The 15,292-nt window shown below is 44.2% G+C and overlaps 2 protein-coding genes across 5 annotated transcripts in view; one reads left to right on the top strand and one right to left on the bottom strand.

Moving 5' to 3' along the window:
• Positions 1 to 15,292, top strand: part of wdr5 (WD repeat domain 5) — a 220,288-nt gene that overhangs the window by 72,176 nt on the left and 132,820 nt on the right. For all 4 annotated transcript variants that reach the window (XM_087143635.1, XM_022252318.2, XM_087143636.1 and 1 more), the window contains one exon: positions 125 to 221. In XM_087143635.1, the coding sequence (XP_086999761.1) occupies positions 125 to 221 (97 nt within the window). The remainder of the gene's footprint in view (positions 1 to 124; positions 222 to 15,292) is intronic.
• On the bottom strand, positions 10,121 to 14,869 carry LOC147797259 (uncharacterized). Its single transcript, XM_087143458.1, has 2 exons — positions 14,763 to 14,869; positions 10,121 to 14,551 (listed from the first exon to the last, which is right to left on the bottom strand). The coding sequence occupies exon 2, from the start codon at positions 14,371 to 14,373 to the stop codon at positions 14,026 to 14,028; it is 348 nt and encodes a 115-aa protein (XP_086999584.1). The 5' UTR covers positions 14,374 to 14,551; positions 14,763 to 14,869; the 3' UTR covers positions 10,121 to 14,025.

Here is a 15,292-nt window from a genome sequence, read left to right as displayed (position 1 = left end):
AAAAGGTTCAGTGTAGCAGTCGTTCATTATTTGCAGTCATGGATGCACATACCCGTTCCAAACCCATTTTGCTATTTTTCATGCTGTGTACATCAGACTTAAAGTTGATTGTTTTTTTCCCCAGAAACCTAACTACTCCCTGAAGTTCACCCTAGCTGGCCATACAAAGGCAGTTTCTTCTGTGAAATTTAGCCCCAATGGAGAATGGTTAGCCAGCTCTTGTAAGTACATTTGACTTCCTTCTTCAGTGTACATTGGAGTCCCCTAAAATGGTGCACTTTGTTTCCCTTTGCTCATGTAATGTTACCAAACCCCCTTGTTGAAAACTTAAAATTCATTCAGTTAAAATACCAGTACTACCACCTTCATAAAAGTATACGTATACACTAGCGTGGAAAAGTCTGATCACACTTGTATGCACAATTTTAAACACCAGTTTTGCAGTTATAAGTACATGATCAACCTGTGTGATTTTTTTTTTTATCAAATAAATTTATGTTTCCACTGTTTGATAACATTCCTTCCACTCAGTGATGACGCAGATTTTGTGACAGCTTTTCACACTGTGTACACCATCTTGGATCGTCTCATTATGTATGTGTGAGCTTTTGAAAATAACGTTTAATACGTTTGAAAATAACGTTTTTTTACGTTTAATAATATAATAATAATAAGAAGAACAACAACAATACCAATAATATATTGAATGCATAAAGCACTTTAACAGGTATTTTAAGCATAATTCAAATTTTGAATAAGTGTGTCTTTAGTTAGGTCCTGAATGTGTGTATTAAGGGTGGGAGCCTATTCCTGAGAGTAGCTGCAGCGACAACAAATGCCCGCTGACCGTAACAGGTGTTGGTGTGCGGGCTTTGAGCAAGATGTTAATGTGAAGTTGGTTGAGACCTTTGGCCTGGTGAGATCCTTGAGCTATGCTGGTGCTAGTCCATTTCTAATTTTATAAGCAAGAAGAAGAATTTGAACCGAATACACTGACTGATGGGTAGCCAGTGCAAAGACTGCAGTATGGGTGTGATGTGTTCACTGCGCTTTGCCCTGACAACCATGCTGGTTGTAGTATTTTGTAGATGCTGAAGAGATACATGTTCATGTACCATGTGAGTGTGGGGTAAAGCAAACAGTAAACTGTTGAAGTAGTCTAAGTTGGATGTCACAAAGGCAAGACAAGACGGTTGGAATTCTGGTCAAGGTAATTTAGGGAGCCCGGCGGACAGACTGATGCGTGAAAGCCTTTCAAAGGCTGAGCCAAGCCTAGGCCTTGCAGAGAGCAGAAGTTCATTATCTTGGTTCTTTGTCAGGGGAGTATTGTTAAACTAAACTGGAATCAACATATGGAATTCCTTTGAGGAGCCGACAGAATCATTCTTGGGTGTGAAGAAAGGAATACCAATCAATAAAGCTGGGCCTTCTGGGGGCCTGACTGGACCAGTACAGTCCACTTTTCAGGGGTCGAAAATGGTGGTCTGCTGGCCCGAGAATAGACCTGTGGAAAAGTCGGCGGACCAGCTGATCTATTGCATGGGCCAGTTGTAATCTGATGTCTTTTCTGTCTTCACAAACATCCTTCAAAAATCTTTTTTGATATTTAAAATGCTTGTTTTTATATGTCTTCCTCCTTGCATTTGCAATTTTTGAAAAAAGGCGTTATTTTCACGGGTTCCGATTCATGTTTCGCTGTCGCAGTGGTGATCGTGAAAACAAGCTCAATGCACAAAAAGGTGCTCTGGTTCCCGCCGCGCCCATGCAAAGAATGTGTGATGGAAATGTAGGAACCAGATCCAGTCTGCACCAAACACGTCATGTACATGTTACTGTGCAAGTCCACTCTACATCGGCCGTACACGTCACAGATGCAACCCCAAAGGCTGCGGGTCGAAAAGATACCGATGTTGGAAGAGGTTTTCTGCAATTCACAGAACTTGGTCTCTTATTTATGTATGTATTTTCTGCGTTCATGAGTTTAATTTGAGGTTGTTCTGCTCGTGGCACAAGGTTTATCGCCCGCCGGTCCAGATGCATCACGCACGCTTACCACGCGATACACGCGGACATTGTTGGCCAGTTTTCCGTCGTGGTCGCCTAAGTAGCATGCACTGTGTGAATCGTGTATGATTTTCTTGAGAATTGCGGAATGTAGAAATGTTTACATAGATTAAGACAGGTGTTAATCATTTTTTGAGATAATTTTGGAAGATGTCTCCCCGTTGATGCCATTCAATCAGCACACAGATTGTTCCCTAAACAAACAAAAATATCCCACCTAGGCCTACCGACCCTACTTTTGAGACGCATAGCACAACTGTGTTGGGGCCTAATAAAGGCTTCCTGTATTGAAGTAGGCCCATTATAGAGTCCTATGTAAAGGAAACTAGCGACATACTGGAATGGAGAGTGAGACAGTTATTCAGAGTCGAAGGATTCTCTCCCTTCTAATAGATCAACATTTTAATCATAACATAAACAATCTACAAATTATACGAATTATCAGCCAAGTTGTGTGGTAAACTGAACAGCAATACATTAGTCGGTAATTTTCAATCATATGCCAACGACAGACGTACTCCAAGGTCTTTAATCTTCCAATTCAACCATAATTCAGTATTCTTTAAAACAGTGGCATGTTGGTAACATGAAAAATATCAATAAGGAATTAATTTCTTTCACTTGAGTACAAACTTTTGAATTTTTGAAGAATGCATCATAAATATATTAGAAGAATGCACTATGCAAGGACATATTTTTGCAATGCCGGTAACATCAAACTTTATTAAGTCACATAGACCTAAATTAGAAATCACGTAACTTCATAAAGGACCGAAATTCTTCAAAGATGTCACTGAAGTTTTTGCTCATGGACGCCTTGATTAATGGCGAACAGCCGTACAGAACGGACGAGACTACAGCGGCAAAACAGAACAAGAACTAACCCTTTTTTTCAAACGAAATCAGACCTTTGGATCTCACTACACTGTGAACATGATAGAAAAACTATCCACTTCCTAATATAAGAGAGGTATGAACTGGAGTCACAAACAAACAAACAAAGCCCTAACATTTGTGACGAATTTCCAAATATTCTCGCCAGTGGGTAAACTTAAATGGCGGACATTTCGATTTGGATTATTTGCTGTATCGACGGCTGTTGCATGACTTATATACAGGATATTTTTTAATGCATGAAGATACACGTGAAATAAAATTACGACTCTTGAAACATGGACTTGTCATAGACTAATACTGATGAAATGTTTTTGTGGGAATTCCTGAATCGGGAACAGAATTGAGGATTTTTGAAAACGGAATCGCCACTTTTCTTCTGCCAAATGTACACCTTGGATTTGAATTTTGTAACAATTAACAATTAAGAACAATCAAAATCAGCTTAAACTTCATGGTTGGTGGATTTTCAGACGGTGGTCTTTTCGTCCCTTCTCCGACGTAAAGATATATCTGCAGCCAGGCTGTTCACAGCGGCCATGAACGCTGTCACGTACAGAGGGCATATGGCCGTCAGGAAGCCCTCGAGGTCGAGCGAGGGCTTCGCGGAAAGTGATGAAATGCCCTGGGAGAGACGTCGATGGCTCAGGTGTGAGAAAGTCACGGAGAATCTGCATGGTCTGAGTTTTGGCAACACATGGTCGAGAGGAGCAGTGGCCACAAGTCGCTTTTTGGCACTTGAAAAGAATCAGCTGCCCTTTGCGTTTGTCCATGTGGTTGTGAAGGAAAAGATTCTCTTGCTGAAGATTACGATGGTCACGGAGCTTCTTTGCGGAGGCATTGATTATTTGCTTTACCTCATGGTAATCACCATAAATTCCCCTCCCTGTGCCACTTTAGACATGGGATACTGTCAACGGCTGTTGACAGTATTTGACACTGCAGAGGTAGCGTTCGAGGCGTCCCATAGCCAAGTTAAAAACTTGATGCTCCTTCTGAAGCTTCTGGTCTTCAGTCAGATCAGTTCGGGAGCATGGTGGGCGGTCCTCTCCTGAAATTAAAAAGGAAACGGATGGTTTATGGAAATGGACCCGCAAAATCTCGACAATTATTATAACGCCTCTACATGATGTGTATTACACATTGTGAAACAATTTTCCCGTCAAGTAGGACATGCAAAAATATTGGGCACATTCATCTCAGTTGTCCTTAACTGGTTCAGTTGATGTTTACTCTGTTAGTACTTTTTCCACAGCAACGAATTTTCATTTTAATGGCTTAATGAAATAGTGGTTTGTGCATTTCCATAATGACAACACGCAAATGCCGGGTACCAGTCAGACGTCGCAACCATGGAGTATATATGCATGTTATGTAACTAGTTAGAAAGGGGGTGAATTTTGATGATACAGATAATTAGTTTATTTGTAAATATAGTATATATCTATTGCTGCCAGGTAAAAACTCGAAACAGGAAAAGCAAACAATCACAGCAAGACAAACAAATATTTAATACCTGGAAGTGTGTCAAAAAGGTACACTGATGACAGCGCTTTGGTGACCTGTCCCCAGAGCCGTTCAGTGGGATTGAGGGATGAGTACCCGGGAGAATAAGATGTGACGACGAGGCCATCCAGATTGGTGTCCCTAAAAAGGCGACCATAGAAGATTTCTTTGGCTGGATGGTTGATGTTGTAATCACATCCTCCATCGACGATGAGAACGAGGATGGTCTTCCTTGCAGCTACCATGCCATGGACCATCTGAAGTACGTCCCCGATGTGGGTTTCAATGGTCACCTCGTCGTGTGGCCCTCTGTTCACTAAGAACGATGGCCCGACCTCTGGATGCCTGTAGAAAGATTAAAATTGCCGTTTAGATCATTTTTACATCTATGGCAATGGTCACTGGGTTTTGAATACCAGGAAACATTGCCATTTAGTGGCATAACATCGTCACATCTTCATTGTCTGTATTAAAGTTTTGTCCTTTCCCGCCTTCTCGCATTTTTACTGCTTATTCTTTTAGGAATACACTTCCCTCTCTGTCGTCGCCACGTGAATACCAAATTGTCATGCGATTATATTACATGTTCTTAGAATTTTTCTTCTCTTTCTCTTTGATATAGATCCTTTATATATAACGGGTTTGCCCTTACCCAACGTATATTAATAAACACTGTATGCTCAGTGCTTGTCTGAGAGCTTGCGAAAAAAACCTCACAAGCTTACTCGGGTGGGACTTGAACCCACGACCTCCTGCTTACTAGTGCAGATGTCTTAACCACTGGACCACCGAGCTTGCCGGGTCGGCTGGCCGGTCCGAGTCAAATGAAGCAGCGGGTACCGCGAACTATTTTCAAGATGTATTTTTTTTTTTTGCGTTGGGGAGATGTTAATTATATATAACGGGTTTGCCCTTACCCAACGGATATTAATAAACACTGTATGCTCAGTGCTTGTCCGAGAGCTTGCGAAAAAACCTCACAAGCTTACTCGGGTGGGACTCGAACCCACGACCTGCTTACTAGTGCTTATGTCTTAACCACTCGACCACCGAGCTTGCCGGGGTCGGCTGGCCGGTCCGAGTCAAATGAAGCAGCGGATACCGCGAACCATATAGATATAGATCCTGCTAGGGTCGAAATGTGAGGCTGTTAACAGCAATTTTAAAATTTCTTTCCGTGTGTTTTGTGTTTCCGCTTGTATACATGCACAAGTACCCATTTAGGCCTATTCAATCATGAGCGAGTTTTCACACTTACGCATAGTGTTTTCTGCTGTGTTCATCAGTTGTCATTGCTGGGTCTTCTGTAGTTGTAAGACGCAAGTATCCGCAGGGTGTGAGCAAGTATTTGGGGGTCGGGAAATCATGGTCGTAGTAATTTGGCCGGTCGTCTTGGGGGAACAGTCGTTTATTTCTGGTCCTTCGGTCCACTGCGAGGGTTGTACGGCCGACCTTGATTTTGTCTTTGTTGTCCATGGCCAGCACCTCTGCTCCAACCATAGACGCAAATTCCAAGACGTAGTTCGCCCTTGCTGTGTAGAAATGGTCGTCCTCGTTGCCGACGTTTTTCTTGTTTATAGCTGGCATAACCCGTGCATCGAACGTCTGACGATAAACGGTAGACGATTTCCTCTCTTGATTGGGAGGCATCATCATCCGAGCCACTGTTGTGTCGTCTGTTGAAGGAAAAAAAACAAGTAGTTAGATCATGAAAAACAAAGTTTTAAACATTGGCCTACTGTAACATAGGCATTCCGTGAGAATGATGCATGCCCAATAGAGACCAACAGATCTCTTGGAATTTTAAATAGATTAAAACATTAATTTGGACGGCGATTGACCCCAGGGGAGTAAGGCCCTAAGGGCCGTAATACGTAGTGCTGCCCAATATTCGGAGGAAAAAGTTCTTTTATTGTGTGGTTACAAATTAAACGGCCAACAGTTCATGGGAAATGGAGAAGCATTGCTAGCTTTACCATGGACTGTAGTCGGCAGCAATTTTATGACTATCCGTGCGACAGTGGTTACCATGAAACACTTACTTGACGTGGCGCTAAGGGGCATAATTTACGTTCTCGGTTGGTACGTGTAAAATGATTGCACTCTCATGACTTTGGAAAGGGGCAGTCTAGAAGAAATGTTGGTATTAAAAATATGGCGATTATAAGAGAATGACGTAGGCCTATTTCTTGATCTTCCATTTTTGGGGGTGTCATTAGCTTTTTTATCGATATCAATATACTCACTCAGTTTGGGATGAGTCTCCAGAACTTTGGGAACGTTCTCCTTGATGTGAGCAACCAGCTTTGGGATAGTTGTACCAACTGTCCCTGTTGTTGTACTTCTGTCTTTCTGTGCTTCATGTCCACAGAGTGCCAAAAAGTCATTCACCACTGGAACGATCTGTGGGTGAATTTTCTCCAGCGGGGCACGTCCTCTTTTTTGGTCACACTTTTGACGTTTGTGCCGTCGTTCCTTGTTTGCTTGGGCTCGTCGTTTGAATACGAGTTCCTCATCCCTGCCGGTTTGGCGTCACCATCCATCCTCACAAATCATATCTTCAGTATTATTGACAGTGCAACAAACCTTCAAGAATTTCACTAGCTACTTTGGAAGTCAGATACGCATAAACTAAAAGTGCAAATCCACGCTATCAGACAAACAAGCGTGTTGACCACGAGTAATGCAATGGGAAAGTGCAATGGGAGGGCTAAATTTTTAATTGGCTAACTGGGGATGGGGCAAAGGGCCCCTGCATCCTTGAGGTTTTTGCCGAGTGGCTACAAAACAATAGCCCACTCTGAACGGAGGTTGTGGGGCTAGGACTCATCCGTTGTTGGGGCCAGTGTAGGCACTACCGCGCGGCTTACACAAAGGCAATGTAGTAAGGAGACCCTCACCCTTGATGTGTACCGGCGAAGGGGCTCCTCTCAGGGCACAATGTGCTTGCTTGCGTTGCGGTTGACAAGGGGTCAGCGGGGGAGGGGGGTCAGAACAATGTTAAAGCAGTGTTCCGTGCAAATCACAGCTTGGAGCAGCGTCATCACTAGCACATCTGCTAATCGCGGCATTAATTGCTTCGCACTTTCTCCCAAAACACCCAGCGCACTTCAGCTTCTAAATATTCGTAAATTGTAATTATGAGTTCCCGTGTGGTTCAGATCAAGTGGCTTAACCACTACCAGCCGGGGACTCCGAAATCGGAGTCGTATGGTTTATATGTGTGGCCGGGGTCTCCGAACTGGGACAAAGGAAACAGGGCCCTGTAACAAAAGACCGTACTCCGAACAAAAGACCAGGCTGCTGGGCATGACCGGCATTTTTCACTCTCAAAAGTGGTGGTAATCCAGCGTTATTTTGAAACCGTATACCAGGGTTTGTGGTATTTAGAGCAAGCGGATTACCACCGGGGACAAAAGCTCTCCACCACCGCAGGATGAGCCACACAGCACCGCTGCATGCTAATCTGGCCCCTATTGAAAAGAGGTCAGCAGTGCACTGAGCCAGGTTCGTGAACAAAAGACAGTTGTATAACACCGCACAATCTGGGCTCTGTTTACAAGGCTGCAGGCCTGGCTGAAATATTCGGGAGTCAATGAAGGTCACCTGTCAACTTAGAGTAGTGCCTGAAGATTACCCTGTGCGGCTATAAACGACCGTTAAATGGAATGATGAATTGTTAAAGGATTTTGAAAACGGAAAAAATGATAGTCTTGCCGGCCCAGCATCCTCAACGTTGAAAAATGCCCCGGTCCGAAGTGGTTAAGGAAAATCAAGCCGATGTTGTACCCTTGAGCAGAATTATGGCCAAGAAAAACAAGGGAATTGAGATCCAGGCAGGCAGCATAGACAATGTGAAGTACAAGAGCGGATTTCACAAGGCGGAGATTCTTGATATGAATCGTAAGTGTCGTTTGAAGCATTATTTTCATCGGTAGAAACTATTTGATGGATGAATAATGGTTGAAACCTACTCGACCTAAAGTTTGTGGAACAAACAAAGAAGGCAGCTAAGAAATATCCAAACTTGCCATTATTTATTGTTTTCCATGGGAGAGGTAATGAAGCTTTGCTGAGTTAAACTGAATCCACCTGCCCCTGTTCTCATTATTTGTGTAACATTTCAGACGTAATATGCAGTGGAGAATAACTTTTGATTCTGTATGAGGTCCAAACTTTGTAAAAGCGGCATATAAAAAGATACACTTCATGCATGAGGAATTTCAAAAATTGGGATCATAACTGATGGTTATGAAGTATGGACTACAGTATAAGTATGGACTCCAGTGTAATATCCAGAAAAAGATAACATGTTGGCGATTAGAGGAGACGTTTAAATCCTTTTCGTCGGTTGCGTTGTGAAGTGATTTGTTACATTGCCCAACTTTTCCTCTTCTCTCTTGCTTTACAGCTCCAAAGCGAAGAATCTTCAACGAGTCATCCAGTGAAGACTCTGATGACGACGTGCCCCTGTCGGAGCTAAAACCAACCTCCCCCCCGGCAAAAGCTACAATGGTCGCACCGGAGCCAGCCTCACCACCCCCCCTGGTCGCACCGGACCCAGCCTCGCCACCCCCCCTGGTCGCACCGAAGCCAGCCTCGCCACCCCCATCGGCTACACCGAAGCCAGCCTCACCACCCCCGTCGGCTGCACCGGACCCAGCCTCGCCACCCCCATCGGCTGCACCGGAGCCAGCCTCGCCACCCCCCCTGGTCGCACCGAAGCCAGCCTCGCCACCCACATCGGCTACACCGAAGCCAGCCTCACCACCCCCCGTCGGCTGCACCGGACCCAGCCCCGCCACCCCCATCGGCTGCACCGGAGCCAGCCTCGCCACCCCCCCTGGTCGCACTGAAGCCAGCCTCGCCACCCCCGTCGGCTGCACCGGGGCCAGCCTCACCACCCCCATCGGCTGCACCGAAGCCAGCCTCACCACCCCCATCGGCTGCACCGAAGCCAGCCTCACCACCCCCGTCGGCTGCACCGGGGCCAGCCTCGCCACCCCCATCGGCCGCACCGGAGCCAGCTTCGCCTCCCCAGTTGGCCGCACTTGAGCCAGCGTCGCCACCCCTATTGGCCAGATCTTCGTCTGACGCGGTGTTTGCTGAACTGCTGGCTTTGCCAGGACTCGTAAGGACTCTTATCAGTCAGCAAAAGTCCATGGGAGACGACATGGCCCAGCTGAACAGAAAAGTGGACCACACAAACAGACTGCAAACGAAACTATTAGAGTACATTTGAGCAAAGGATGCTCCCAAATCACCTAGTGTGTCTCCCGCGACCCCTCGGTTTTTAGACGGATCAACTAGCGATGATGTCATCATTGGGGGAGGCAGGGCAACAACCTCGATGAAAAGAGCCGTCTATGAGGATAAATTGCTCATGTCCACAAGCGGTAAGCACTTAGTGCTGAAACTCGTTGGCCATCTATTCCGGGATGACGAGCTTGTGTGCAGCAACGTCAACGGAGGACCAACCCGGACAGCACATGGCATCGTCCACAAACGTGCTCTGATAGATGAAGAACGGTATCAGGCAATACTTGTGCAGGCAGAAAAGGAGTTTCCAGGGGACACTGTTGGGATGGGGGCGAGAGCGATCCGGGATGCTGTAAATAACAAATGCAAGAAGGCTTCACAGAGGGTTGGGGGGAATTAGTGTCGTCATTATTTCATCCCACCAGGGTGACTCACAACAGAATTAGAATAAACACCTATTTATTCTCTAAGGCGGCTTTGCAAAAAGGTTGAACCGCGGTTTGACCGAAGTCACCGCGGTTTGTCCAATCCTTAGTTACAAGCCGACGACCGCGGTGTCCTGCTCACTTTACATATCAGAGCAACTGACTAACAAAGCCCCTATTGTTATTGAAATACGTGCGGACCGCGGTGATCGCGGTCGGTGCCACAGAGGAATTAGCAACTGACTGCGGCCACCGCGGTGACATTCCAAAGCTGTCTAGGTACTTTTCAGGAAGCCGGCATACGGACTCCAATATTTCTCGGGCATTTTTAAGGGGGAAAAACGCGCACCTTGTATGTCACTGTTTCGCTCCCAAGAACATACTTTTGCTCCGGCTGCGTTGTTTGTGTTGTTGGTTTGCAGTTCTGGGAAATGATCTCCGTAACGTATACGTAAAGTAGTATTTTTGGTTGAGACTTGTGAGTGATGACAAATGCAAAATGCCAACAAAGTTTGGATAACGCTAATAAGAATCTCATGTAATAAACTGAAGTTTTAAATTTCAGAGCTTCCTGCACGAAAAAAGTGCATTTGACAGTTTATGATTTATAGAGTAAATATCTGGATGAGCCGTGTTGATGACTGGAGTCGCATTTCTATTTCTTTTTGTGACTAAATGTGAGGCACGACTTGACTTGAAAAAATATTACTTGCGACTCCCGACTTGACTTAAATTTGACATGTTGACTTCAACACTTTTGTACATGTATTGAACACAACCGTTATGTACAGTACGTTCAACTAAAAAGTCAAGGGCTGGGTTACGTACATGTATATATCGAGCCAGACGTCCTGCTATATTTACATGACACAAAACGTATTCGCGCTCTTTTTTATCTGCAAAAATTGATGAACACATTTCAACACTGATGAATTTCGTTGTGTTTTTCTTAATGTCAACTTTACTTAGAATTTGCGTTTTTGTAAAAAGGAAAAACCGGCCTCAACGTTAGCATGTTGCCAAACGTTTTTATCCCTTCTGAAATCATCATTCAAAATAAAGTGGCGTTCACGTAATTTCATCAGAGATTTGTGAAAGGTGATAGATCGGCGAGCGCTGTAGACTGTACATGTACTAGTGGTCTTGCTAGCGTGTTCAGGCCTCAGTCGTGAGGTAAAGTTGCGCTTCGCTGGATCGCTGCAAATAGGAGCATATGAAAGAAAAGCCCCCAGTGTGAAATACGTTCGGACCGCGGTCGGTTCCACGGAGGAATTAGCAACTGACTGCGGCCACCGCGGTGACATTCCAAAGCTGTCTAGGTACTTTTCAGGAAGCCGGCATACCGACTCCCATATTTCTCGGGCATTTTTTAAGGGGGAAAAACGCGCACATTGTATGTCACTGTTTTGCTCCTAAGAACATACTTTTACCCCAGCTGCGTTGTTTGTGTTTTGTGATGTTGGTTTGTAGTTCTGGGAAATGATCCCCGTAACGTACATGTATTATACGTAAAGTAGTATTTTTGGTTGAGACCCATAAGTGATCAAAAAATCCAAATGCCAACGAAATTTTGATAACGTTAACCATCTGATGTTGTGAATAAACTGAAGCTTTAAATTTCAAGTTTCCTGCAAAAAAATGCATTTGATTGAATTATCAGCATGCACATGTACGTATCGAGCAAGACGTCCTGCTATATTTACATGACACAGAAGGTATTCGCGCTCTTTTTTATCTGCAAAAATTGATGAACACATTGCAACCCTGGTGAATTTCGTTGTGTTTTTCTTAATGTCAACTTTACTTACAGTTTGCGTTTTTGTAAAAAGTAAAAACCAGCATCAACGTTAGCATGTTGCCAAACGTTTTTATCCCTACTGAAATCATCATTCAAAATAAAGTCGCATTCACATAATTTCATCAGAGATTTATGAAAGGGAGTAGATCTGCGAGCGTTGTAGTCTGTACTACTGGCCAAAGGTAGTTAATAAGCTTCTTTTTTTCCGGCGCCATGATTACATACACATTTCAAATACTAAGGTTCCCCCCATTTTCTCCTAAATCCGATTGTTGTCCGTATAAATTATATATTTTTTCCAGCAGCGGATCCATAGTCAAACTTTAAAAAAAAGGGGGAAAAGAAATGGCTTTCGGCGTTCTGTGGAAGCAGCTTGAATCAAGAAATTTTTAGGAAATATTTCAGCTATGTTGAACCAAGCAAAAGTTTACCAAAATTCATTGAACATGGTCACCTCGAAAAAGTTTTCCAGTAGTCGTTTTGTGTAAAAATGTTCAAAAAAATACCCAATATTCTTTGAACATGGTCACCTCGAGAAAAAAAAATTCAGTAGCATTTTCCCCAAAACAATGGGGGAGATCTGCTTCTGCAATGAACTGCAAAAGGGTAGACCATAAACCATAAAGAAGTTTGGGATTATACTTCTCGTTCTCTCCCCGCCTCCCTTGCAGTATAAACCCACCTTCAGCAAATACATGTAATGTCATACTCTCCCAATGCATTGCTCTGAAATATCCATTCCCCTCATGTGTCGGATTTTTGATACTCTTCGTACTAGGCATTTAGCATGGAAACACAATACCACTCGCGAGGAAGGTGCATTAATTACAGACAGATTTACACATGTATTTATCAGTCACCACTGAAATTGCCGACTTCGTATTCCCATTGCAAAATACATCAGGCCTGGTGGACGCATCGTCGTTCCTCCAAGTTGTCAAAAGTTCCGTGCTGATCAATACATCCTCACGAACGCTTAAAGTTGATGGCCATGCCAACTAATTAAGCTCTATTGTGTCAAAGGGAAAATGGCGACCATACGCTTATGATTGTTTCTGGATCGGTGTCTTTTTACAAAAGCGCCCAGTGCTTTGCAGAAGTCAATGTGAAGGTCTTCTAAAGATGCGCCGCAATAATTTATGTTGCCGCTGATCACCTGTCAAGTGTCAATCAAAGAAGTTTCAAACGGCGTATTAAAAAGCAGCAAAACGAAGTGTTCCTGGCATTCCAACTTGCGATTCTGCAGAGTACTGAAGTCAACGTAAATCACCGTCAAGCTCAAGCAATGCATAATCAAGTTACTGTTTCGTGGTTAACTCCAGCGAGATATGCTGGAGTTGTGGAAGATGTAGCAAGGGGGAGGCTGAAATGTAAGGATGCCGATATCGTCGCTGATGCAGTGGTGCCAGTCACCTATAAATCCGGCTGCTACAAAGCGAAGATCGTCAGAGTGCCTGGTGAGTTTTTTGCTTTTCTTTATCTTCTTTTTCTATACTTCTATACTTCAAAACAGAAGACGGCTTTCTCATAGGCATTAAGACACTGTAATTATGACTCGTTGAACTCAGTTTTGTTTTTTTTCGAATCCAGTTGCAATTCACATGGTTTTCACTTCATAACCCCAAATAAGTGTATCCATTCTACTCAGGGTCTTAAACCCGAACTCAGCCAAATCTACGCAAGAACTAGAGTTTTCAACCCAAGTTTTTCCTAGAAAAATCAAAGATTGGAATAGCTTCCTATATACCCTACATTGTTTCAAATGACTGGCCTGCAAAATGTACAAATGAATAATCCAAGTCATTTGATTGGAAGTAGTCAATTGATGGTTAACAGCATAGCTCCACACGCAAAATTTACCACACAAGATATTTTATGTTTCCAGATGGATGCTTTGCCTTGTAATCTATATGGTTGAGCTGTTAGGTATATCAAATTTATGGATATGGATTGAAATATTGTTCCCCAAGTAACGAGTACTTTAACGGAAGTGTCGATGGACAAAAAGTCCCCTTTTTGTTTTTGATGGTACATGTACCATGTTACTGTCATACTTTAAGGGTTTATTTTCAAATTTGGTCACTGCTTTGTTTCAGGTTCTTCTACCAACCAGGACACTGACTCTGATGATGAACCGCTCGTCTCACTTCTAAAGCCAGGGGACAAGCGCAAGGTGGAACTCAGCGATTTGTCAGCAAACAGTGGACCTGAAAGTGCCAAGCGTCGACCAACATCATCTCCATCTCCTACAACGCCTCCGCCTGCCCCGTCACCTCCACGTGCCCCATCGCCTCCACCCGTCATGCTGCTTCCAACTGCAACGTTGCCTCCACCCGCATCGCCTCCACCTGCCTTGTCACTTCCACCTGCCCCGTCACCTCTACGTGCCCTGGTGCCTCCATCTGCCATGTCACCTTCATCCGCCATGTTGCGTCCACCTGCGTCGCCTCCACCTGCCCAGTTGCCTCCACCGGCCCCCTCATCTTCACCTCCCCCATCACCTCCATCTGCTATGTCACCTCCGCCTCCCTCCCCGAAGCCGGCTGGAGCAGATACATCACTAACAAGTGACTTTCTCAACAGCTTGTTTGCACCGACTGATGAGCTACAGGAGATAAAGGCAAACCAGAAGATGCTCATGATGGAGGTTCAGTCGGTCAAATCCGATTTGGCAAAACTCTCCCAAGAGTTCTCCTCATTTAGTGAGTTATTCAAGGACAATATTTCGGCCCTAACAGCTGCACTTCTTGCGAACAATTCAGTTCCTAATCCTGTTCCGTGCAGAGAAAGCCGCCGGCATCCATCCTACATCTCACCTGACTCCAACAGCAGTATCGTGACCATCGGTGATCCGGATATAGCAACCCTTGCCATCGAAAAGCGGGTCTATGAAGACGTATTCTTCAAGAGTACCAGTGGTAGTGCGCTCCTGTTAAAGCTGCTACCAATCTTCTACTCCAGGGAGGAACTGTTACAGCGCTCATATAATGGTGGTGTCGCTCCAAGTAAATCGGGACCTGTTGTTAAACTAGCCCTTAGCAGAGAGGATAAATTTAAGGCCCTGTTGTCTCAAGTAGAAAAGGAGTACCCTGGATGTTCATCAGGAGCAGAACTTCGTCAGCTTAGAGACAGTGTGAATGCTAAATGTCGTAAACTCTAAATATATTCAACATCGGACAGGGGAGAAACATTTGATTATGTTACTGTAATAACTTAATGTCTTCACGGTCTTCATGAATTAACTAATAGTGTGTGCGGAGTTCAATGCCAGTGTTTGACAATTTTATACATTATTTGCATTTTAAATTTGTAAATGGACTGAAAATGTCATGATCAGAAAGTACAA

This window comes from Acanthaster planci, linkage group LG11 (assembly GCF_054643075.1).
Source record: "Acanthaster planci isolate LZ-2023a linkage group LG11, COTS_SCS, whole genome shotgun sequence".
Classification (NCBI taxonomy): domain Eukaryota; kingdom Metazoa; phylum Echinodermata; class Asteroidea; order Valvatida; family Acanthasteridae; genus Acanthaster; species Acanthaster planci.
The sequence above is the reverse complement of the archived record's forward strand: the minus strand, read 5'-3'. Positions and strand labels throughout refer to the sequence as shown.

Bases quoted from the DNA above. Each gene is read 5' to 3' on its own strand.
- LOC147797259 (XM_087143458.1), bottom strand. From the start codon at position 14,373: ATGGCGGATGAAGGTGACATGGCAGATGGAGGCACCAGGGCACGTAGA.